The following is a 26,630-nucleotide window of genomic DNA, read 5'->3' on the forward strand; positions in this document are numbered from 1 at the left end:
CAATTCTACAGAGCTTTATTGGTACGTCTCCATCCAGTTCTGATGTTGTGAGGCTCGGCTCAGCTGTTCTTAGAGGCTGCGTACGAAAAGACCCGCCCCCACCTGCCTCTGATTGGCCTACCAACTTCCGTTTCTGTGACGCACGTGGAAGTGGGAAACAACCGGAAACCGCTGGTTGCCGAGTCACGCGATGCATATGTGCCAGAGCCGAAGGAGGCGTCTACCTTTCTATGTCTATGGTCTTACCCTCTTGACTTGGTTCTCCAGTTTGAGGCACTCCTCCGTCTTCTTCTCCAAGCTGATCTCTAGACTCTTCAACTTGGAGTCTTTCTTCAGGCCCGAGGAGGCTAGTGACGAGGCGTGCTCCTTGAGGTCCAACAGAGAGGTCTGGACACGGACAGACAAACGCAGAATGAACCAAGAACGAGACTTAAAAATAGATGGATAAAGAATCACATGTAACAACGCGATGTGTAGGTATGCAGCATGACTGCCAGGACTGGGGGAAATAAAACTTTATTTCTGACACCAGACACAGGCTATATGAATAGGATCCCAATGGATGATTGTGTGTTTCTGCACATGTATCTCACCTCTCTGTCTGACAGGTCTCCCTGCACTAAGCTCAGTCTCTCCTTCAGCTCCTTCAGTTCTTTCTTGCTGGAGTCAATCTCCTCACCCTTCTCGCGGTCGTCTCGGTCTCGCTGGTCCTTCAGACGCTCAATGATGCGCTCCTGAGAGAGAGAGAGATACACGGAGGAGGAAACGATTATACACGCTGTCATCAGAAACGTGAGAGTAACTAACCTCTCTCCAGGCTGTGACCCCCAAAATAATGATATTTTAACTGACGAGCACTAAGAGTTGATCATCAACACTCGCCACCCCAGCCACAACCTGACCATTGTTCACCGCTGTATCAAAAACCCAACGTTAACACTAAGGAACAGCTTCCACGGCCAAGCCGTCGGGCTGGTAAATGAACCGCTGAAAAAGGGCCCTGTCACCAGTGCAGTCTTCTGTCACATTGGCCCCATCACTCTATTTATATTGTGAATAAACTCCTTTTCCAGTTAAGTGATGTCTCTTACTTGCGCAAAAGACTGAGGTACCCCACCTTACACATTCTGTATTTTACAGTAGATATTATTTTGTTAATTGACATTTTTCTTTTTCTTATTATCTTTGGAACTGTAGTTTGTGGAAGCTTGTATAGAAAACTATTTCACCCACTCTTTTACACTTGTTTTTTTTTTTTATAATTTTTATCCCACGATTTTGCAACCCATTTTCACCCAGTGCCAATTGCGTATGTAATCCTGGGCTCTGCTCTCCCTCTGCCGCGCCTGGGGAGACAACGGACTGACCTCATGCTTCCTTCAATGCATGAGTAGTCCAAGTTGTTTCTTTTCACCTGACAGGGGGGATTTTCCCCGGGATGGACGTAGCGCGTGGAAGGAACACGTTATTCCAACCAGTTTCTTTCCCCTCCATCAAGCGCCCCGGCTGGCCAGGGGAAGGCATTATTGAGACCAGGATTACTGCATGTTTTTGTGAGGGTATCAACCCTAGGAGATATGGGGAGAACATGCAAACTCCACACAGAAAGGCCCTATCGCCGACCCCACCTAGGGTGTGGGCGCTGATGACGCGGAGGGAGAAACACGCCCCCAGCACCCACAGCATCCCCCGGCAGGAATCGAACCCAGGACCTTCTAGCTGTGAGGCGAAGCGCTAACCACTGCTCCACCGTGCCCCCTGACTCTTTTACACTTGTGATGTGATAATAAACTTGAAGTTAAAGAAGTTGAACTATGTCTGCCTCATTGTCACATAAGCATGTTTGGCAGATAAAACACAGACAAACACATACAATAACAACTCAAATGTGATATTTTAAGTTAATAACAGAGACGTGCGCCTGTTTGCAGTTAAAGGACATTCTTGCTTTCTGGACATGCAGGACATGCTTTCTGTCCCATATAAAAAACATGTATTGGAGTCAGAATCGGTTGAACATGCTTTTGATTTTCATTTACTCAGCTGTGATCTGGAAAATATTTCTCTTTATACAACATGTGTTCCTGATGACTGCTGTGATGTTTGTCTGAAACGGTTTAGATTCCAACCCCTAGTCTCTCCGATGGTGGGCTAGCCTAGTTACCCCTGCACCACCCGAGCGCCCCAAAAGACTTACCAGGTTAAAGAAATGTTTATTAAAAATAAAATGTACAGAGCCATCTAAAACAAAGAATATTGTGTACAAAAGTATGTAGACAAAAACATCACTGACTGCAGAAACTTCACACTGGACTTCAAGCAACACAAGGTTGACATTTCTGTATAATAAAACCTTGTTTTGAGTAGTCTTGTGTAATATTGTAATATGTTGAATATTTTATATTCATGAGCTGTATGCCATAAAAAGGTTTTGAATATTTCACAGCACAAAGTTTACATTTTTGAATTATATTACAAAAGAAAATGAACTTTTGTGCGATAGAAGCCTTTTTTTTACTTTTTTATATTAACCACTTGAACCCTCCATACCAAGAGCACACTAAGTACAGAGTGAAAGGTCAAGTTTATTATGTATCGACGGTTCAAGTGGTTAAATGTCTGAAAACACAAATTGACATGAATCCAAAATACACTGATGATTGTGCTGTCAAACAATTAAACTATATTGGAATCTATGAACAGGTTGTGTGGGTCCCTGCTTCCTCTCTCTCAACTAAGGGGTCCTTGGCCTGAAAACGTTGAAGACCCCTGCTATATTTTATTTTAGATGGCTCTGTACACATACACACCTTCTCTGCGAGGGACTCCTCCAGTGTGGTCAGAGCGGTGTCTGTGTTGGAGGTGTCCGCCTGCAGAGACTTGACCCTCTCTTTCAGGCTGCCCATCTGCTTCTCCTTGTCTCTCAGCTGCTCCTGGAGGTTCTCTATCTGGAGAGAGCAACACAGCAGCACAGAGCCACCGTCACACCATCACACACAGCTTGATGGATGACTTAATGCATTAACCCACTGTTTCCCAAACACTGAGTCGGGACCCATTTATGGGTCAATTCATTATTTATTTTGTTTCCTACATTTTGTTTTTAATTATTATTATTATTTCGAAACATTTTCAAAACATTCAATACTTTTTCTACGTAATTTCATGGGTAAAATAACAGAAGAAAACTAAGAAATTCCATGAATAACTTTAGATTTGAATGAGAAATAAATAAACGCTCTCAGTGTGAGCTAGCGTTTCTTTCTTTCTCAGAGTCATTACTATACTAATAGTCGTCGCTCAGCACCTGCCCAATTTGGGTTGTGCATGTCTGCTCTCTTCTTCACGTATCACTTTAGATCTTAACCATTTGTTGTATACTTTAGCTATTCAAAAATAGCAGATATACAAGATCATAGCACAGCAGTGAGTGCCGCGCTATCAGCTTGTAGCCCTGCTATTGGAACAACATATTTTGAGAAGCTGGGAGATTGTGGGGGTCATTGACATGAAAAATCATAGAAACATACGTTTTTCAAAAACCTTAGAAGGATTTAGAAGACATTTGTAGAATCGGCTTCAGGTCTGCACTACGAGATCCAACTTCATACATTTACTGTTTGAAAGAAAAAAATAATAAAAATAAAACTACGAGTCGCTGGCTTGAATCCGTCTGCCTCACCTTCTTCTGGAGCACGTTCACCTTGCGCTCCTTGACCTCCAGCATGTCCTTGAGGTCATGGATCTCCCCGTTGAGCGTGCCTTTCTCCTCGGACATCTCCTGGATCTGCTTGCTCTTCTTGTTCAGAGTGGCCTCCTTCTCCTCCAGGCGCAGACGCAGGGCGTCCACCTGGCCAGGAGAGGGCAGACAGTATCAGCTGAGAAGGGCCCCAAAAAGCCTGGGATAATGGTTTGAAGTGCCTGGTCTAAGGCTGCAACTATCCATCATTTTCTTAGGGATTTTTCTATCCATCACATTTTTGATTAATGGAATAGTGCAGTGTTTCTCAACCACTGTGCCTGGGGACCTTTGGTGTGCCCCTGAGAAGGGTCAAGTGTGCCCCTTGAAACTGCTTGAAAGCCAGTATAGTATTTATCATTTTAAAAATGATTTAAACTAGTGAAAACAGCCGATCTACAAGCACACAACGCCTCGCGATGCGAGGCGTTGTGTGCTTGTAGATCTGCTGTTTTCACTACTGTTGTGCGACAGCCTTGTATGATGAAGCAGGGCTTTACTTTGCGAAGAAACGTACAAATTTGAAACTTGGAAATACAAGGTTTCTTCCCGACAGTGACGATATTTACACCCTAACCCGTATTATGTTCGTGTGCCCATGGATTCTTGGGACATGAAAAGTGTGCCCATGCATAAAAAAGGTTGAGAAACACTGGAATAGTGGACAAGCACAGGTTTATTTATAGGCATTATTTTATAATATAAAATGTCCTTTTTCTTTTTTTCTTTTTAAGATTTCTTCTTGGGCATTTTTATGCCTTTATTGCTACCGTAGGTCGCAATTAACTATGAAAACCGTCACATCTTGTCCGTCCGTGAGTGAGTAACGCCTCAATGGGGAGAGAGACGGTGAGTGACATGCAGAAATGGCTGTCCACGGTGCGCTGTCAGGCTACTTTGGAGCCTATGTGCCCAGACCGCGGTTGGGCCTATTGCACTATTTTCAGTTTTCTTTTTTTTTATCGATCTTTGCCTATAGTTAATTGATTATTTTATTAAAGGATGGATTACTTAACTGTTGCACCCGCCCTATCCCTATGAAATAAAGAACAGGGCCTGTGATAGATGTTTAAAGATTAATCTGCTACTGATTAATCACTTACTGTAAGGATTTGAACAGTCAATCAATATATATATATTAACATGCAGGGGCTTGATGCAGACTGTAAATAAGTAATAGAATGAATTCACACATCTTCATTGTTAGCACTCAAGTATTGATTATTTCCCCTTGAAGATGGTAATGTCTGTAGGTGATGACATGTTATGGATAGGCCTACGTAGTTGTTTTAGCATGGATAGAGTCCATGTTTTGCTAACCAGTCCATGGCTTAATCTTTATTAAGAACACTTCTCATTTGTATTTGTTCCTGCAAACCCTCTTGTAAACGGTTTACTTTGAGATATATCAGTGCACGTGACATCATAGTACTATGTTGTTGGTTCACTCTTGTGCAATGTCTCCACCAGCCAAAATGTGCCCTATTGTACCTATGGGCAGGATGATGTAGGTAGACTACTACAGTATATGATATCTACATTAGAGTCAGGCTAAAGCAGGTGTGCAGTGTGCACTAAGCCCATCAGACCTGTTTACCCCTAATGAAGTGCCATATTAATCGGCTGTATCGGAAACAATAATAACTAGACAAATGGTCTTACATTTTAATTTCAGGATACCACAGGTTATACCAGTTAATACCCGAGGATCATTATCAAGAACAAAATAGGCCTGTATGGCACGCCGTCTTCACAATAACAATTCTGAACATACTGGGAATTCCATCCACACTATCTAGAGGTGTGGGAGTACTGACTTGGAATGTCCCGCTCCCCCTCCCAAAATAACTAATTTCAACAACAATCAAGAGGACTTGAGGGGATCCTTGGTCAGCCACACTTCTAGTGAAGCAACTCAGTGGTAAACAGCAAGGAGTGTGTGTTACAACAGGGGTCTTCAACAGGGGGTCCTCCAAATCTTTGTGTGATAGAAACCTTTTTTTCTCCTTTTTTTATTAACCAATTGAACTCTAGCATCCATATTCTGAGAACTTTAGCCAAAAATAGCCGATCTACAAGCTCACAACGCCTCGTGCTGCGAGGCGTTGTGAGCTTGTAGATCGTCTATTTTTGGCAAAGAGCTTTGGTGCAGAGGGGGGAAAGAGCAGACTAAGTACATAGTGAAAGGTGAAGTTTTTTAAGAATTGACGGTTCAAGTGTTAAATATCTGAAAACACAAATTGACATGAATCCAAAATACACAGACGATTGTGCTGTTAAAAGATGAAACTATATGGAATCTATGAAAAGGTTGCTTCATCTCTCCCTCAACTAAGGGGTCCTCGGCCTGAAAACGTTGAAGACCCCTGTGTTACAAATTAACTTTCCTGGTAGAATATGGGATTACATTTCTTGTTGTCTTTTAATCAAAAACCTAATTCCAAGACTCCAATGTTATGTGATGTGTTTTATGCTACTGTACCTCAGTCTGTAGGATGGCTGCACGTTGCTCCTTAGCGGTGAGGGATTCTTTGAGGACCTCGATGTGCTGCTTGCTGTCTGAGAACTGATTGGTGAGGGTCTCCAGCTTGGTCTGCAGACCCAGCATCTCGGTGTCCTTCCTGGACAGGTCCTGCTTCACCTGCTCCATCTGAACAATCACAACAGAGGAGCAGAGGAGATTGAAGAGACAAATTAAGACGAGGAACCTACTTTAAACCAGTGGTTCTCAACCTTTTCAGTCTGCGACCCCCAAAATAATCATATTTCTTTCTTTTCAAATCTTTTTATTATATTTTCACATAGAAATAGCCCAGAGGCAGGTAGACAATCTCAATAAAAAACATCATCACATGTAGATATCTGAGTACATCATTATGAGAGAGACCAAAACCCGACCCCTATCCCCCCTCCCCCCACCCTCAATCCCCAGGACGGTTGCACACCAGATTCAATAAAACAAGAAATAAGATAAAAATTAGTACAGAGAAAAGAGAGAAAGTCAGAAGAAAGCGGAATAGATATTCAGAACTTGTTGCGTGTTGGGTTGGTCAGAGCAGGTAAGCGCCACACTACGCCATTTGGGTATTACGGTAGAACATCATAAAAGGGCTCCAAGTCTTATAGAATTTCTTTTCAGAGCCAGCAATTGAGAACCTCAGCATCTCCAGCTCCAGACAGGACATCACAGTGCAAAGCCACTGATTAAGCCCAGGCGGGACAGCATCTTTCCATTTAAGCAGAATGGCACGTCTAGCAATCAATAACGTGAAGTCAACCATACGACTCTCTGTCCGTGTTAGGGGAAGACCCTCAGTTCCGACTGTACCGAACAGAGCCAATAGGGGGTCCGGGTCTAGATCACGGTCTAAAATGTTGGACAGTGTATCGAATACGCCACTCCAGAACAACTGTAGCCGTGGGCACGACCAATATTGGTGTATAAGCGTGGCTTCACCGTTACATTTGTCACATCTAGAGCTCACGTCAGGGTATATGCTTGCAAGTTTGGCTTTAGAGATGTGGGCCCTATGAACTATTTTGAACTGTATTAGACAGTGGCGGGCACAGAGGGAGGATTTATGTATAGAGGAAAAAATTGAATCCCACTTTTCTTCCGATAAAGCGAGCCCAAGATCCCGTTCCCAGTCAGCTCTTATCTTGTCCAATGGCGCGGATTTCAGATTGGAGATGGTGTCATATAGGATTGATATAGCGCCTTTTGTCGTCGGATCGAAAGATAAAAAGGTATCTATGGGATTGGTATTGGGTTCTTCAGGGAAGTCGGGTATTACAGATTCCACATAATGTCTAACTTGGAAGAACCTAAAAAGGTCCGATCTAGGCAGGCCGTATTTCCTTGTCAATTGTTCGAAAGAGGCAAAACCCCTATCTATAAACAGGTTCTTGAAATTTCTGATGCCTTTTCCGCGCCAATTACGAAAGGTTATATCATTTAATGACGGAACGAAAAAGTGGTTGGAGGCTACGGGGGTTAGCAAGGAGAAATTCAAAATAATCATATTTCAACCCACCCTGCAGACCCCCCCCCCCCCACCCTGCACAAGCACTTGTAATTGTAGGAGTTGGTATTCCAATTTGGGTGCGTTCGGAAATGCGCACTGGTGTGCTCTCTTGTCGTTTGTTTATTCGGTGCACTTGGTGCGTTGTCGTTCGGAAATCCAGTGTGCGGCACACCGGGTGTGCTGAGTGCACGCACTGAACAACCTTACTCAGAAGATGGGATTTGGCGGTGTGGTGCGTCAGTGCTGTGTTTTGATTGGTTGGTTTTCATGGCGGTGTCTCGCGCTTCTCAGCTGTGAACAATGGCGTAGGAAATGATAACAAAATGCACCATTTGCTGCTTTATTGGTCCTACAGGCTTTATTGTTACACACGCATCAACGTGTAAACTAAATGACCTATCAATAGCAACTGCTGCTTTTCAGAACGTTTTCTGGCTGAAAAAGCGCACAGCTGCTCTTAACTGGTCATTCGTAAATAAGCCACACTGAATGCACTCACCGCCCACTGCACTCACTACACTGAGCACACACTCTGTGTGCATTTCCAGGGGTGATTATGCAGCCAAAATAACAGATCTACAAGCTCACAATGCATTGTGAGCAAGTAGATGCGGAAGAGATTTAGTGTAGTGGGGAAAAAGGGAGCGGACCAAGTATAGAGCCCTGGGGGACCACGGTCAATTAAGTACGTAGGGTTTATGTGGTTAAGTAGGTCTGGAACCTCGAGCACACAGAAGCTTATCGTAACACCAACTAAATTCCACGGTGGCATGGTCTCCAACCTTGTTCTTCATGAACTTGGTGTGGCTGCGGTACACCTCCATCTGCTTCATCTCCTCCTGCCGCTCCTCGCAGCTCAGCAGCCCGTTGGACTTCAGCATCAGCAGCTCCTCCTCCATGTCCCTCAGACTCCTCTCCATGGAGTTGAGCTTAGCGTCCTGAGACAGAGGAATACGGGGGATGAGACGCAGCGTGCAGTGTGCAACGCAGCCGATACTGCTGTGTACAGCCTCTTGTGGTCACAACACACTGTTAGCATCTGCTTAAAGGCCCACTTCACCTCTGGGACAACCAGATCTTATTTTATTGTTGTTTGGGACACGATTAATGCAATCCCGAGGTTTTTTTTTGCTTAATTTGCGTTTTCCTGAGCAATCCTGAGTTACAAAAAATAACTCAGGATTGCATTGATCGTGTCCCAAAACAACAATAAAATAAGATCTGGTTGTCCCAGAGGTGAAGTGGGCCTTTAAAGGATATCTGATAGTGATGATGATGATAACATTCTTAAGTAATAATAATAATACCCCCAACTTTCCCCCCCAAAAACAATGCCATGTTTATATCCAAATGCTAGGAGATGAGCCAAAATCCATATTTAATATGATCTTGTAGTTAGCTATAATCAACCAGATTGGTGTAACAATAGACAGGGTAGGGAGAGAACAGCAAGATACGTTTCTCAATATAATGTTTTCCCCCTTCACCATTAGTAATGGACATTATAACTAGCTTTTTTATTTGGCGTCCAGGAAGCAGACGTTCAGTGTTTTCATTGTTGCGAGTCTGAAACCATTCATAGACATAAAAGGTATACGACTAGAATGGGGAAATCCCCACCTTCATGTCGATGACAGTCTGTAGAGCCTTGGTTTTGGTGGATTCTGGGGTTCCCTCATATCGGCGGTGCAGCTCCTGTTGAGGTAGATGAAGTACAACGGACGTGAAAGACTGTCATGGTAGAGGACAACACAAAAACACGTGTTTCTCTGGTTTCTTACCTCTCTCAGAGCCACAGTCTCTCGGTCTCTCTGCTCCAGAAGACTCTCCAGGTGGTGCCGGTGCATCTCGGCGTCGGCCAGCCTTCTGGTCCGTTCCTGGTCTTCCTCTGAGGCCTTGGCAGATTGACCTGGAGGCACAAAGATCATATATATGTTTGTTGTAATAATTGAATCATGACAATCATACAGTACAATGGGATATCTACATGAGGGCATATTATTTCTCGGGAATCTGAGATCGGGAATCTGGTGCAACGCACAGGCCCTGGACCTGGTGAGAGAGAGCAGGAGAGGACCTGGTCAGACATAGGAGGGGTTCCGGCCAGGAGTCAACGCATAGAGCCTAGTCCTTCCACGCGCCAGAGTGGTTTATCCCCTAGTCCCAGAGTAGTTCCGGACGGTGCAGCGGATTGAATGACCCTATCTTCCCCTAATAGAACTGATTGTGGATAGCTACTGGGACGTATGATGTTGGTAGACCCGAAACTCACATACATCACTGATGATACATCCCAGTTGCATCCTTGTAGGGTATTCACCAAATATTAGAATATTCGAACATTCGAATATCAAAGTCACTATTCGACGTTGTTCACCAGAGTCGAATATTCGCTTATTTTATTTTGTTGTTTTCTCTTTAAAAAATCGAACCTCTGTTCGATGTGGAGCTGTGTGTGTGTGTGTGTGTGTGTGTGTGTGTGTGTGTGTGTGTGTGTGTGTGCAACAGCGCCCCTCCCTTAACATGTGTGGTCAGAAAAGGTTACTGCAGGCTACAGACAGACAGACAGACAGACAGACAGACAGACACGGAGACAGACAGACAGACAGACCCACACACACGGCCACGTATAGGGAGCTTGTGTTCCACACAGCTCCAAAAATGTATAGTTTATAAAGCTTGACTAGATAGGAAGTCATAAGAATGAGTTGTCAATGCCCCTGGTGGATGAATTTGTTAATGCTCTATACCAGGGGTTCTCAAACCTTTTTAGGCCGTGACCCCCAAAATAAACATATTTGAACTGGGGATCCCCACCCTGACAAGCACTTGGAATTGTAGGTATTACATTTAATGTGACTCGGTTCCGCAGATAAATATTGTGAAAATAGCAGATCTACATGCTCACAACGCCTCGCAACGCGAGGCGTTGTGAGCATGTAGATCGGCTATTTTCACAATGTTCGCCTCTTGCTTACTTAATATTTGACAGTTTGGCCAGTCCTGTCGAATATTCGAATACTTTGAGGTCGAATAATTAGAATACTAAAAATCACTATTCGTGAATGCCCTACATCCTTGTGATGTTTTTTTTTTCATCACTACCTCTGCACGTGAAAATTCTGCCTGCTTTGGCTCTACATAAAAAGGACCATACTCTTTGTTCACGTGCAAACAGCACAGACCCACCTTTGCTCTGCAGCATCTCCAGCAGCTTCTTGATGGACTCGTCCCGGGCTCCCAGGGTCTGCTTCTGCGTGTCGATCCTCAGCTCCATCTCCTCCAGGGTCTTCCTCAGGAGGAAGAGCTCCTTGGCCTGCCGCTCGTGCTCGCCCTGCAGCCGCCGGAAGTTCTCCTCGGTGGGCTCGGAGGTCAGGGCCAGCTCGCGGCCGTGGCTGGAGGGATCCTGCTGGAGCAGCTGGTTCAGGTCCCTCTGGATCCGCAGCTCGTCCTGGAGGGCCTGCACCGTCATCTGAAGGTGCTGGTGGTGGCCAAGACATAAAAAGTTGAAATGTTTCCCCCCATGTACTGTAGCATTTGGAAAGCCCATAGGTTTGTCTACTACTTTTTTTTTATAATGTCTTGCTTTTTTCAAAATTTTCTCCCCAATTTAGTCACCGCCTGTTCTAGGGGTGGGCAATATGGTGATAATTATCGTTGAGACGATACAATGTCTCCACGATATGCCTTTTCAGAGGTATCATAATATCGTGATACAATTGAGGGAGCCTTGTAAAAAATCCAGTTGAATCGTTAATACAGAGATTAATTGCAGAATTCAATTAAACCTGCATTTTGGTCAAAATCATCAGTTCTCAAACTTTAAAATGTCAAGGTCTCCACTTAACTCTGACAGCATACAAATGAAACCAAATGGATTGTAAAGTTCAATTTAGACCTCCCAAAAGGAACCCAGAGTCTAGTTTTTGTCAACTAACTTGAAAAATAACCACGAAAACCAACGTGAAAAAGAATCGTGATAATATCATGTATCGTGATACAGCTTGGGAAAATATCATGATATTTTATTTTTCCATATCGCCCACCCCTAGCCTGTTCCCAATGTGTACCGCAGTCCCTTTCACTGACTGCCAACCCCCACCCCCTACCCTGTTGGCCTGGGGAGGGTGCAGACTACCATGCCTTCTCCAATACACAGCCACAAGCTGCTTCTTATCATCTGACAGCGACGAGTATCACTGGAAGAGGCTCCCGCAATCAGGCGTCACGAGAAACCAGCAGGGGTCAATAGAAAGGACGTGATCTAGACAAGGACGTGATACCTTATGGAAGGCCATTTGAGCAAATAATGCCTTACAAATTCTGTGTTTACCCCAAAAAATGGCCTTCCATAATCCCTCGACAGTAACCCACCGCGAACACTGAACAAAGTGTTCATTGGACCACACGGCCAAGCCAATGTCAAGTTCACTCAATCTTTATTTTGATAAGATACCCAAGAGGTTGGCTAAGGTGATGGGTGCGTTTCGTCAATCACGACTAATTCAAAACCACACAGAGATTACGAGAAACCGCCCTTCCCTGTGTTAATGGATCCTCCTGGCAGAATCTTGAGTTACGACTGCACAAAAAGTCAAACCCCGCATGACGGAGGATTTATTGATGACTTGAAAGGCAAGTGTTGCGGCCATGCCTCGTGGACAGTCTTACATTTCATGCCCGGGGAAATACAAGTGGTTGAAACACAATCGGCCCAGTGTACTGTTGCAATGTTTGTGGCATTTGAAGCCACGGGTACTTGGCAGTGACGCCATGAGACCAACGCATAATGCTGTATTACATTGTCTGGCGTGGATCAGCTGTGGGCCGTTTCAGACGGGCAGAACAAAGGGAGAAGTCAGTGGCTGCCACCGTTTCGCTCCGTCCGCCTGCTCTTCCTCCAGGCCCCCTCCCTCCATTTCCTTCCTTGTTCATTCTCTCCTGGACTCCTCCTTTCTCCACTCCCGTCCACCTACCGCAGGGACGTGCTGGCCATTGGGAAAAGCGGGACAGCTCCCGAACGGCCGGTTCATTCCCGGCCGGTCCAGGAAAAAATTAAAAATAAAATGTCGGCCTTCGTTCCATGTTGGGGGCTGGGCGGCCAACAAAGTAAATCGTCACTGTCGGGCAGAAACCTCGTATCTCCAAGTTTCAAATTTGTAGATTTTTTCGCAAAGCAAAGCCCTGCTTCATCATACAAGGCCGTCGCACAAAAGTAGTGAAAACAGCCGATCTACAAGCACACAACGCCTCGCAGTGCTTGTAGATCGGCTGTTTTCACTAGTTTAAATCATTTTTAAAATGGTAAATACAAAACAAACGGTTTTGGACATACAAGGTTTCCACCCAACAATGACAAAATATAACTCATGTAATTGGCCCACTGGCTTGTCACTTGTTATGATCTGAAATGGCAAAGTAGCAGCAGCGCTATAGAGAGAGATCTCTCTCTATAGTGCGCAATGAGGGCCTCTCCAACTCTTTTTCCCGGGCTGAATCAGGGGCCCAGCATGTCCCTGACCTACCGTGCTCGCCCACGCCCTATCTGTTCCTCTCTGGCACTCTCACCTTTCCTATCGCTAACCCTCACTTTCCATCGCGGCCCCCCTACCCCTCCCGCCCCCTACACCCCGTGACTAAGGCTGACTCACTGCTGTGCCTGCGCCGATCCTCCCCTCCACCACACACACACACACACACACACATACACGCATGCACACACCTCTTCCCTCCCGCTCGCTCCTCGCTCTTGCTCTCTCTCCGCCTGAGGAGAGACAACACAGTGAGGCATTTCAGAGCGAAGAGGCCATAAAGAGAGATGTGATGCACTGACTAACCATTATGATGAACAGATAAGCTTGCGGTGGGTCACAACACAACAACACCACACTGCGCAAGCACAAATAAAAGCCGCAGTCCAGGCTGTGGTTCAAACAACAACTCACATCTCATTCACTCGCCTCCGTTCACACCATCAGTTAACGTCTCCTTTAGTCTGCTGGCATCATTTAGCCGCGCTGGCAAGCAGCGTTTGCCAAGTTAAAAAGCAATGCTAATTTGCCCGGTATCCGTCGGGCTTTAGCAGGAAACGGAAGATGACAGCCATTTCACAGCAAGGTACATTTGGAGGCTAGGTAACAACAGTCACTTATCTCAGGGGATAAGGGGGATCAATGTCTTATAGTGGGGATTTTCTCAAAAGCTGCGTGGCCAGAGTACACATCAGCACTGCCAGCAGAGCCATACATGGACTGACACATACTGTACAGTGTACACAGACAGTCAAATATAGGCACAGCAAAATTCAGGCAAAAATACAGGCCCAACACGCAGTGCTCTCATGTGCATATACAAGGACAGACACATGCACGCTCAGTTGGAGGCCGGTTACATGAGGGGGCGGACAGTTACATGGAAGGGGTAATTACCCAGATGCCTCTGTGCATTTGCGTGCGCTCACGCCTGCACTTGTACGCGTGCGGTTGCGTGTGCGCGTGCTTGTGGGGAGGAGGCGAACATGTGAAAGCAGACGTTTTTAAATTAGAGCAACCACTGATTAGCTTTACGCTAGTGGGGCATTACTGGGAATTAGTCCATGTTGTGATTTCTGTGACTCAGCAGGAGCCAACACACCAAATTATACAGAGCTGCCCATCGACTCCAGTACATTCATTAATGGATTAGACCTCTGGCAGCACATCATGCATAGGAGAAAACAAACGGAAGACTCACATGGTTCACATGATTTTCTCAATACACTATGGATTCTAAATAGCACAGATCCAATGTGTTTCCAGTTGGTCTCTCCTCAAAATCTGGATTCATGTTACAATTGGATATGTAGTAGGGATGGGACAATATGAAAATTTCATATCACGATTATTGTGACGAAAGAAATCACGATTTACGATATTATCGCGATAATTAAAATCCATTATCCTGGGGCAGAACATTTCCCAAAAAATAGCAGATCTACAAGCTCACAACGCGTCGCGTTTAAGACATTTGATAGAGAGTGAAGAAAAGACTATATCAAGTACGTATATTATAACTAAGTACATTTTACCAATAGACGGTTTAAGTGGTACCGGATATGCAGCTCTGCAAATAAAAGGTGAATTGATCCCAGTGCATGACGGAGGACGATATCACGATAAATTAAAACTCCACGATACGTGTTTTTTATCACGATAAAAACGATAATATCGCGTATTGTCCCATCCCTAATATGTAGGCACTTGTGTATTTGTGTGTGCTCTCAAATGCACACACATGAAGAGAGAGAGTGAGAGAGAAGGTGCTGAGCAGGGCATTACCCTAAATGCAGAGCCAGCGTCTCTTTTCCCTGGCTCCTGGAGGCCAGGGAGAGAGAAACAATCATGGGGGGAAAATGGAAACGAGAGGAAGGAGATGGATTAGGCAAGTGTGTGAGAGACAAGTAGAAATAGGGCAAGGAGGCACAAGAGTAAAAGCCTTGCCCTGTGAGTTGTCATAGCCATTTTCTACCATTCAAACCAGTTTGTGTGAACTTGGTATAACCCAGCTGACAAGAGATCGGAATCGACGGCCCTCAACTTCTTATTTCATAACTAGCACACTGTTGCGACACCTCAATCCCTCACACTTCATCAGTCTCATTTCTCCATCAAAGCCTTGCTTGTTATAATTCTAATTTATTTGATGTGAGGCGTCCCCAATCTGAAATGAACTCTTGCACGTGTTCCTGCAGGAGAGAAAACGCATACCTTTCTATGGTATGCGTTTACTTTAAATAGGACTTCCATGCACTGCACACGTAGCATACATGTGCTTTCAATGTGCCAATCGATGTGAAGAAGCCAAATCAGCTAATCCAGTGGTTCTCAACCTTTTCAGGCCACAACTCCCAAAATAATCATATTTGAACTGACTCGATCTATTCCATTGTGAAAAAATCTGATCTACATGGCGTTATCTCAGGCGTTGTGAGCATGTAGATCTGCTATTTTCACATTTTCTGTCTCTAATATTTTACAATTTTACCGATGTTTGACCAGAGGCACTAAAAAGGTCTTTAAAGTCTTTCAATTGTCACTTTAGCAATGTGCAGATACCCTGTACACACTTATACTGTATGTTGGTCTGTTCACTGTTGAGTGAGAAAACAATGTTAACATTTAGCTAAACATCAGGGCACCCCCAAAATAATTTGGGGACCCCTCTGGGGGTCCCGACCCACAGGTTGAGAACCACTGAGCAAATCTACGGGGTTCCTGGTAGCTCGATTAACCAAATGCTCCTTGTGGGTTATGAGGACCCGGGTTCGAATCAGACTCCTGGCGTCATGTCTCACATGACACCCCCGCCATCTGCCTTCAGGTTTCCTATCTCTCTACACTCTCCTATCCAAATAAAGCAGAAAATGCCACCTAAAAAAATTGCTAAAATCTTCATTGAGACCCATGCACAGTGCACACGTGCAAACCTAAAGCAAGGGCTTTTTTTAAATGCACAGTGTGGTTCCTTGAAGCTTGTCATTTACTATGTGATCTTTGCCCAAGAGGAATTCCACGCTTCCTTATTCTTAGCAGCAGGTAAACCACTCCACACATACCAAGCTTTAAGATCTTCAGCCTCACTATAAATATATATATATATATATATATGTTAGGGATAGCCAACAGTTAACCGTTACCGTTTAACCGTTAAGAAATTGGTTACCGGTAAACACTAAACATTGGTGTCATTGGTAACATCCATGCATGCATCTCAGGCATTGACACTAAGGCTTGCCCACCTGCCCCCGGCAGGTAAATAAAACTTTGGGGCAGGTGAAGTTTGCTTTCAGGTTGCCCGATCGGGCAAGTGCTCATTTGAGAGGGGACACGACCGTCTATAACACAACACGAGATATCTGTCTAAACACCTGAACGTGGCCATAAAAAATATATATTAAGTGTGAAACCATAGCAATCATAACTACCTAGGTATTTGGATTTGGAGGTATACCTATCATTTTATAATGGATGATTTACTTTTTGGGCAAGTGTACACAACCTTTGGGCAAGTAGAACATGACCTGTACTTGCCCGACGGCAAGTGCCTCTTAGACCTTAGTGTCAACCCCTGCATCTGTCCGCTACACGCTGACAGAGACACAAGCTTGTTCATCAGGAAACAAACAGCGACAAATTGGATTTTCCCAAACAGACCCCGTCACCCATCGAATTGAATCCAGTTTTAAAGAGAAAAGAAGAGCTTAAAACACAACATTAAATCAGCTGTCTTAGTTACACAGAGTAGGATATGCGAAAATAACACAATGCTAACAAAGGCGAAATGATCGCATCAGCAAACACAAAACACACACAAAGCTTCCTCGTAACATGAATCTCAGACACCACGTTTCTTAGCCGATGTGTCAACCATTCCAAAAGTCAATTGGAATGGTTTGTTGTGTTATTGCGCTACACAACAAACTCAGAAGAACGTTGAGGCAGGGGGAAAGGGTCGATCTACTTGAAGCGACGTGTAAAAGATAGGCAAGCCTCTCGCTGCTGCTGTTATACCACGCAGCGACAGCCGCGTTACATTAGACGTGATTATATCAATCCTACCGTTTCTTTGCAAAAAATACATTTATAAAAAAAAACCTTTGTAATCGTCTTCTTCCTCCTTGTTGTATTAATGTGTAAATATGTAACTTTATTATGGGAAAGAACTGGTGTATTTTCCTTTTTTAACTGGGTAAAACAGCGCATTTTGAACAATTTTCCTTAACGGTTATCGGTTATGTAACCGATAAGGCCTGACCGGTTAAGAAAATTTCTCCATTTGGCTATCCCTAATATATATATTTTTTCATATCCTGGTCATTGCATCCAGCCATTTCTAAAACATACAGAGATGCTAATGCAGTCATTAAACCAACACCCTCTTTGATCTCTTAAGCGTGAGTATATGGCTGCATAGAAGAGGATTAACTAGATGTTCGAAAGCTCACTCTAACCTATGCAGAGGGAGGGAGAGAGATGAATGAGATACAAACAAGAGAGAATCCCTAACAGTAAGGTTGGTAAGCTGCATTATGAAACACGGAAATCGTTGAACAGCATTTCCCACAAGCGTGACCACTACCGACAGGTGATAATACGTTATTCACGCTGTAATAAACATGGCTGTAATAAACGTGAGCTCTGAGGATCCAACAGATATTTACTAAGCTTTGAAGACTTGCTGTGAAGACGGCCTACTATGCAACCGCAGGCCTAGAAGGTTTGGCAACACATACCTGTGTTTCATCCTGAATGACGCGGTATTGTTCCTTCCACACAGTGATCTTGGAGACCTCGTCTTTCCGAAGCGCTCGTTCCTTCTTCAGCTCGGGGCTCCAGAAGGTCTTGATGGAGTTCATGGAGGAGCTGAGCTTGCTCTCCTTCACCTCCACTTCCCGCCGCAACAACTCATTCTCACGCAGAACCTGAGGGATCCAAGATGGATATCGCTGTTGTCGGGTGGAAACCTTGTATGTCCAAAACCGTTCGTTTTGTATTTATCATTTTTAAAATGATTTAAACTAGTGAAACTAGACGATCTGCAAGGCGTTGTATGCTTGCAGATCTGCTATTTTCACTAGTTTTGTGCATGATGTCTTATTATATGATGAGGCAGGGCTTTAAAAACGTGAGAAATTTGAAACTTGGAGATACAAGGTTTCTGCTGGACAGTGACGATATGTAACATGCAACTAATACTAACACTAATAGTACACAAGACATGGTTCTCCAGAAGAAGAAAAAACTTCTACAAGCAATGAGGTAAAGTGAGCATAAAAAATTGTGTGAGTTTATACCTCTTTGAGTTGGGCCTGCAGATCCAATATGGTGTTGTCCCTGGCCTGTCTCAGAGAGTGGGGCACAGTGGACGCCATGTGGTGGTCCCCAAAAGCCAGCGCGTCACCTGCCATCATGCCAATGGCATTGCTGGGCACTGAGGTGGCAATGTTGGGCGTGCTGGCAGCCACCCCACCGCCACCGCCACAGCTGCTCCTCGACCCATACGTCACCCTCTGCCTCCCCATAGTCGTCATTGTCCCGCCACTCTTCAGGTTGTGGTCAGTTGCCAAGGCAACCTCGTTGTCGCTCAGGTACATGGGCCCTGCGGTAGCATACGCCGCATTGAGGGACTGTATGTTCTCCATGGATAGGGTTTTGCCCCCCGGGCCTCCAGGGCCACCTCCGCTGCCTCCTGTGCTGTTGGTGCGACGGTGACCCATCCGTGGGGAGCGGGGCAGGCGAGGGGAGCGGCCAGATCCCTGACTACTGCCACCCCCTCCCTCTCTGCCTCCACTGTGGTTGGCTTCCCCTCTGCCAACAGAGCGGGCACTGCCGTACATCTTCTGCTAAGTAGAAGAATGGAGCTGACAGCCTTACTGAAAATCTAAGGTCTCACGGCTGCCAATATATTCTCGGCGATTGTGTGACCTCGAGTGTCTCCCGGCAGCAGTTCTGTGGGAGTGTGACGGCTATTCTGCTTCAATTAGAATCAGCGAGCACAATGTTCATGATATATCGGAGCTCTATCCTTCTTCCCATTAGTGGCAGGCACAGCTGACAGATGGCGATGATGCTCTTCTAACCTGAGCTGTCTTCCGGTTGTCCCAATAAATAACACTGATCTGAAAGAGAAGAAGAAATTCAATTTTTAAAATTGAGTCTTTCCTGTGTAATGATTGTATTATCTGCTATCAGGAGGAGGACCTATTCTACTGTATGCTGATTCCTGCCCTATTCAGATAGAAAGACTTGTGTAACAACAGAGAGCCACCTTGGGTGAATATGGGGATGGATCATAAACAATAAGCATCCCTTAATAAGGATTACTGACCAATCCTTTAAATACACAAAAACACTCTTAAAAGGCCATAGCAACTTTCAGAGTCACTGGCCGTTCTTTAAGCCTTGAATTTAAGGGTTCCCAGCTAACTGTCCTGTGTTCATTATCCATTTGTAACACTGATACAAGTCAAGAACAAATGCAACCAAATGGACCCATTTGGGGTGCATTTTGTACACGTTCGGACTCGAGTTAAATGAACACTGAGGATTTATTTTTGCAACAAACCCACCAGCACCACAGGCTTCTCAGGCATTCAGCTGACTGTCTGCGTGGCCTAGCTAGCGGCGCTACAGCTACAGCTAACACATTTTACTACTACTACCGTTACATTACATGGACTCATAATCGTGCCCGTTAAAAGCATCTCAACGGATTCGTGTACAATAACGACTGCGTTCTGTATTTTAAACATTTTGTACAGACCGCTATCGCTATAGCTACGGCCACGGCCTCTAAACCGAGAAGGAAAATGGGCATGTCTGTCAGTCCAAGGAAAAAATATCCTCCCAGGTTACAAAATTACGATTGTCTTTTTAAAAGGGCAGGGGGGGTCGTCTGATCTGATGTGTTCAATTTAGATCGGATCAGTACAAAATGCAGCAGAATTGGATAAACATTAGACCATTTCTTTACACGATCCCCCACGATAACGTAACGTTATAACGTTAAAGCTTTTGCTTTGGAGACACCCAAAGCATATCCCATTTTCCTCCTACTCCTCCTCCTCCTCCTCCTCCATTAAAGGGCTGATCATTTAGGCTACGCTTTTTTATGCATTCACATCTCGCATTCCTCGCTGCAGATCGTGGCATTTATAGCGTGGAAAGCAGCCGAATGTAACTTGCACAACAGATTTTGCTTTTAACATTGGCTCACGGATAATGGTGGTTATTCCTTTTCAGACTGACTGGTCAGGCAGAATCTTATTATTTTTTCTCGTTCGCTAACACAATAGCCTGTCATGTAAAAATAACCACTAAACCCAACTACCTTGTTATCCTTTGCCCCCCGGGGTGGACGTCAAAACGGTGTCAATTTGGAATCCTCCTGCGTCAAGTGGAAGTCGGCTGCAGAAACGCTCATTTTCTTTTAATTCCTCTGTATGTGTGTATGTGATTTTCCCATCATCTTTTTTTGCCAGTGAAAGAAGCAGCGGCTCTGGAGAGCCAGGGCGCTTCAGTGACGTCAACAAGCCCGTGATGCGCGTTCACGCCGCGCGGCACTCATCGCCACGCTTGAATTTCACAAGCGCGCTCACAACTGTTGGGGGAAATGCAGATGGTCAGGAATGAAATGACCTGTCCTTCTGTCCTCTGAACATTTAAAATGTTAATCGTGCACTGGACTATTATCGTTACGAAGAAGTAAAGAAACCAGATATGGATTCTTCAAATTTACATTTAAAGGAGTAGTTCACTCCCAAAATGTTTTTCTTTTCTTTTTTTCCTTTCTTTTCCTATTGATTAGTCATGCCATAGAGATAATATTATTAGATTTAGTAAATTTACCCCCGTTGATTCTGGATGGGGACCCAAATGCATGGCCCTGGATGGGGACCCAAATAAGGCCCCGCCCTGGATGGGTTCCCAAATGTAGGCCTATTTGGGTCAGAATCAATAGGGGTAAATGTAGGGTCAAGTAATGTACCCCCATTGATTCTCACCCAAATGCATTTGGGTCCCCCAACTCCCCATCCAGGGCCTTGTATTTGGGTCCCTGCCCATGCATTTGGGTCCCCAATCAGAATTAATGGGGGTACATTTACTATAATCAATTGTCTTAGGAATGCGACAGTCTCCATTGTATGACTAATCAATAGAAAAAAGCCATTTGGGGGGTGAACTACTTAACTGGCAGTAATATCGTAAATATTAGCATCATTGATTGATTGATTGATTGATTGATTGATTGATTGATTGATTGATTGATTGAACGAAGACTTTATTTAGAAGTTTGGAAACGGTACAGTTTCATGACAGTACAGTTCACTGGTACAAGGTCATAGGTCAACTAAAAGGAGATCCAAGAAAGCCTTACATTGGTAATGCAAACCTTTAAACATTGAATGACAAACAGATAGAAGTTAACACATAGGCCTACTATGCAGAGGACATCAATTCAATTCAATTCAAAGGAGCTTTATTGGCATGAGAAAATTGATATCATCAATAGAAAAAACAGTTGTAAAACAAAAGATGATAGAATAAAATAAATACAAAATAAAAGGTATTTACAGTAGAAAGGGTTAGGGATAGGCTTTGTCTTTTACCAGTTTCGAGTAGCAGCCGCACCTGCAAGTGACTTTTCACATGCAGCAGTTTTAAAGGAAGTCAGGGTTGACACTCCTTTAAGGCTTTCGGTAGGGCGTTCCATATTTTAGTGGTAGGCATATAGTAGGAGAACGAATTTGATCCTTTCTTAGAGCCATAGCCTATTGTTTCTTTTTATTTCACGAATAGCTATTATAACGGAGGGGAAAATATTCAGACTGTTATCTAACTGTGCTACTAAAGGCTGCAGACAGCAAAAAACATGTCCAGCACGTTTTGCCAACAGAGGGCAGTGTAAACTTTGCTGGGAATTATCTGACAGGCCCAAATGGGCTATTGACTATTATAGTGCCTCTATCATATATAATAGCCTTTATATATAGGCTACAGTATGCTATTATATATATATAATTAATTATATGCAATTTAGTAGGCCTGCTTCATAGATTCTTTAACATTTTTGTTTAAACAAACTATAGGCTACCACACAAACATTTAACAATACGAGTTGGAGTCCAACTGTTGGAGTCATCTTTACCAGAGGAGCAAGAAGGTGTAACTGTTGGGCAGAGAGAACCTTATCTTGTATTATCTTAAGAAAGTGAGATAATATTAAAATTATATTCAGAGATTACATTTATTGTACCCTCACCACCTACTGCATCCCAGGCTGCCTGGTATGGTAACTGTACTGTTTTGGAGCAGCAATCACTGCAGAGGGTGGTGAAAACTGCTGAGCGTATTATAGGCTTGCCATTACCAACAATCGAGTCTATTTATAAACAACGCTGCCGGTCTAAGGCCCTAAGCATCATCAAGGATGCCTCCCACCCCAATAACAAACTGTTTCACCCCTCTCGCTCACAGAGGCGAAGGGGCTACAGATGCCTCAATACATCTACGGCTAGATCTAGAAACAGCTTCTTCCCTTCTGTTATCATTCTGTTGAACTCTTAACTCCCCCAGGACACATGAACTCATACACTGACTTTTTATATGACTGTTTTTATCGATACCTGTGTTGCTGCTTTTCACATTGGATTGGTGCCATCAAGTCAATTTCGTTGTGCACTTGTTGTGTGTAATGACAAAATAAAATCCATTCCATTCCATTATTGTTTATCAAAATCTACTAAAGTGATTGGACACATTAGTTTGCTTCAGATTTATCAATGTAGGCCTACATGCACATGCAGTGCAAATTGAAGAAACCAGGGGATCAAATGAACTGCAGTATTAAACAGACAAGATATAGTGCTGAGAATATTGAACCCAAAGATAGTTCATTGTGCATATGCATATTCAAGCATTCATAATGCTTTAGCCTATAACACATGCATAATGCATTATATAGTTTCTATAAACATTCATAATTTGATTTGATTTGGTCACATGCTGCAATAAATACTTTGAAAATGTCAAGAATTACGCAATAAAGTTAAAAGATATATATTGTGCTAAGGTATCCTGTACCATCACATAAGCTATATCTTTCCATAGAATTACAAAGCAAGAAAAAATAAAACATAATTACAAGTCTATCGTTCTTATCCATTCACATATATCAACATATCTCTTACTGCATAGGCACCTTATACATCCATAAAGGTGTACATATACCCATACACCCTGTGTTTTTTCGTTGAGTTTTCCCAATCCGGTAGCACTTTACAATAATGACCTGTTATAAATCATTTATAAACATTTATAAGCAGTTTGTAGATGAGTAATAAACATGAACAAACTGTTTATTGACATTTGTAAATGTTTACCTAAACATTTATAACTGTTTTAAGCATCATTTACATGTTATTAGTAAGTTATTAGTAAGTAGTAAACTAATCACGAATAAACCATTTATATACATTTGTAAATGATTAATAAATCATTTGTAACTAAAATTATGCATTATTTTTATGCTATTATTAGATAAGCAACTAATCATTTACAAGCTATCAATATACCTTGTAAAACATTCCTAATATATCTATAAATCATTAGTAGATGTTATCAAGAGCCCTAATGTAAAGTGAAGACTAGGTCGCAAGTCACTATGAAAACCTCCACCGGCTGTCTGTCATTTTCTCCGTCAGTCTGCCCGTCACGCCATGTCACGTCACGTCACGTCACACTTTTGGCCCTACTCTTATCTCCGGCACTGGTGCCCCTATCCATGCCAAACTTTGCACACAAACTCCTTGGCTGTCTGTTAATGTGGTTCATGGTTAACATAATACTTTGTAAAACATTCCTTAAATATCTATAAATCATCTGTAGATGTTATCAAGAGCCCTTTTATCATTCATGAATTTTGGACAAATCTGTACTAGTACCGGTAGTTCCAAAAAGTATTTTGAAGAAAATTCCAAATGTTGGAAAATCTAGACAGGCAAAAATGAGGCCAAAACGTGTATAGTACATACCGGTATATATCAGTCAGATTTTCAAATTACAGTTGGCATCCAAATATTGCAGTGAGCCTGTTTTGCAAAAAGTCAAGATAGTGGCCTGTTGGAGGCATGGAGGCTGATTTGAAAAAGTTGGTTAATCTGTGTAGTCTACATGTTAATTACTTTACATTATAATTGATATATGACAAACACTGTGCCACCCCAACCATGGACTATTTCAGATTATGCCTCAAGGCCACTGCAGCAGGCATCTAAAAATCTTCTTCCCCCAATAGGCATATGAATGATTTGACGAGAATAAAAATAAATCAGGGCAAAAGAAAACACTATAAATACAATCAACAATTAATAATATGGGTCCTAATTACAGCTGCTTTACCATATTTTCAACCATCAAACATTCTTAAGGAGCTATTGGAGATATGTTGCGCCAGGCACCTTGTTTTTGTTCTGATGTTGTTGTTTGCCCTGTATTGTTCTGTTCTTTGATTTTGTTAGTCTTGTTTTGTTTCTTGTTTTATGTCCCGAGGACAACGGATGAAAATTAGCCTTAGCTAACTCTGGCTGGTTTACACTGAGATCATATGTATGTATTCTTATGCAATATGTCAATGTATCTGTGTTCATGAACTGGTACTGTCCTGTCTAAATAAACAAATAAAGTAAAGTACTATGGTTCAATACCACCATAGTTTTTCATGGGCAGTTTTAATCCCCTTGGGGGTGCTACTGTACCATGTACTGAAGGCATATAGTCAAAGAAAGACTGCATTGGAAGCTGGAAACTAATATTTTCAGGGTGTTCTCCTTATTCAATATGGCACTGTAGGTTTTATTTGTAATACATTATATTTGTTTCAAAACAGAAAACAATACATTCTGGTTGAGAAAAGGTTGAGAACCACTGCTCTACACTGCTCTACAACATGATCTTCTCCCTGACTCCCACAGATGATTGTGAGGTTGATTGTGGTGCACAGAGAAGAGAGCCACTGGTTAAGAATAGATGCCAGTCAAAACTTCAGGAAGCATGGGCTTGGGCTTGGCCCAGTTGGAAGGTACATTTAGCATACCAAAAAAAAAAAAAAATCAGACTGAAAAACAAACAATTGAGAGAAATCTCTGAAAGGGCAGGAACTATTCAAATTCAGTTTGATTGGATATTGATTGATTGAATACTTTATTAGCAGTTTGCAAAACAAAAGTACAGGAAAGTACATTTCAATACAAGGTCAGCCACGATTTTAAACCCAAGAAAGCCTATGGTTTGTTTCCATTGGGGTCCTTTGTACTCAATTTTGTTTAAAGGGGAAGACCACCCATTTTCAATATTGAACTATGTCATTAATATACCTTAGAGGAGTTGTGTGGAAATAAATGGGTGGTCTTCCCCTTTAAACAATATACAATATATGCAAAGATATCATATAAATGGTTAGGAAATCAATCTTTTCAAGCAGTTTTGAAGGAGTGTAGGGATTCACACTCCTTTAAGACTCCAGGGCATTCAACATTTTTGTGGCATAGCAGGAGAACTAATTTAACCCTTTGTTTGAGCCAAATCTGGGTTGAAAGTGATTTGTGGAGCTCCTGGTGTTATGATCGTAGGCATCATTGATGTTTTTGAAGTAGTTAGACAAGTACATGGGTGTCTTTGTTGTGTAGCGTATCTACATTATAGACCAGAACCATTGCAATGATTCTCAACCTTTTATTTCAAGGATTCCAGGTTGTTAAGATTTCTTTAATTTCTTCCTCTTATCTCTGGAACCCCAATTTAAGAACATTTTTAATGTTAGATATGATTTTGTCCTGTAATTTGGTCCAGAATCCATTTACTGTCTGTAAATGATGTGCAGTGTGATAGCAGTGAAAGAGTGCCAAAGACATACATTCACTATTTGAATGTAATGATCAATTAATAGTGTAGCTGGGGTCTGGGGAGTGGTGAACCCGTGGTCATGGAACCCCCTCAAGGACCTGACTATGAGAACATTGTTCTAGATGTTCTCAAACTTTTTTGAGCTTTTTACCCCTTTTTATCCCCAATTTAGTTGTTATGCCAATTGATTCCTCCTCACATACAGTACATTTCGGTGTTATCACTTCTGTTTACTGACTCACCTGTGAGGAGTCCCCACCGGGAGGAGGTAGAGCCTTCATCCTACTTCTCCCGGCCAACATTCCCTGCTGACAGGTGCAGTCCCAGACTCCCAGTAGGAGTACATGCAGTGAAACTTATCACCTTCCCCATCCGGCTTCCCTCCCCCGAACATGGGCCAATTGTATTCGTGTAGAGGCTCGACAA

General features: G+C 43.2%; 1 protein-coding gene across 1 annotated transcript in view; it reads right to left on the reverse strand.

The window, feature by feature from the left end:
- The window catches only part of LOC308294853 (ELKS/Rab6-interacting/CAST family member 1-like), a 37,048-nt gene extending 16,280 nt beyond the window's left edge, over nucleotides 1-20,768 (reverse strand). The window contains exons 1-12 of the mRNA XM_080737739.1: nucleotides 20,632-20,768; nucleotides 18,596-19,420; nucleotides 18,035-18,223; nucleotides 10,954-11,245; nucleotides 9,546-9,673; nucleotides 9,385-9,459; nucleotides 8,547-8,702; nucleotides 6,222-6,389; nucleotides 3,683-3,850; nucleotides 2,811-2,948; nucleotides 594-734; nucleotides 247-387 (exon numbers count right to left, since the gene is read on the reverse strand). Coding sequence (XP_080593865.1) covers nucleotides 247-387; nucleotides 594-734; nucleotides 2,811-2,948; nucleotides 3,683-3,850; nucleotides 6,222-6,389; nucleotides 8,547-8,702; nucleotides 9,385-9,459; nucleotides 9,546-9,673; nucleotides 10,954-11,245; nucleotides 18,035-18,223; nucleotides 18,596-19,138 — 2,139 coding nt within the window. The 5' untranslated portion in view covers nucleotides 19,139-19,420; nucleotides 20,632-20,768. The remainder of the gene's footprint in view (nucleotides 1-246; nucleotides 388-593; nucleotides 735-2,810; nucleotides 2,949-3,682; nucleotides 3,851-6,221; nucleotides 6,390-8,546; nucleotides 8,703-9,384; nucleotides 9,460-9,545; nucleotides 9,674-10,953; nucleotides 11,246-18,034; nucleotides 18,224-18,595; nucleotides 19,421-20,631) is intronic.
- Nucleotides 20,769-26,630: the final 5,862 nt, after the last annotated feature.

Source organism: Nannobrachium achirus, assembly GCF_963921795.1.
Source record: "Nannobrachium achirus genome assembly, chromosome: 11".
NCBI classification, from domain to species: Eukaryota; Metazoa; Chordata; class Actinopteri; order Myctophiformes; family Myctophidae; genus Nannobrachium; species Nannobrachium achirus.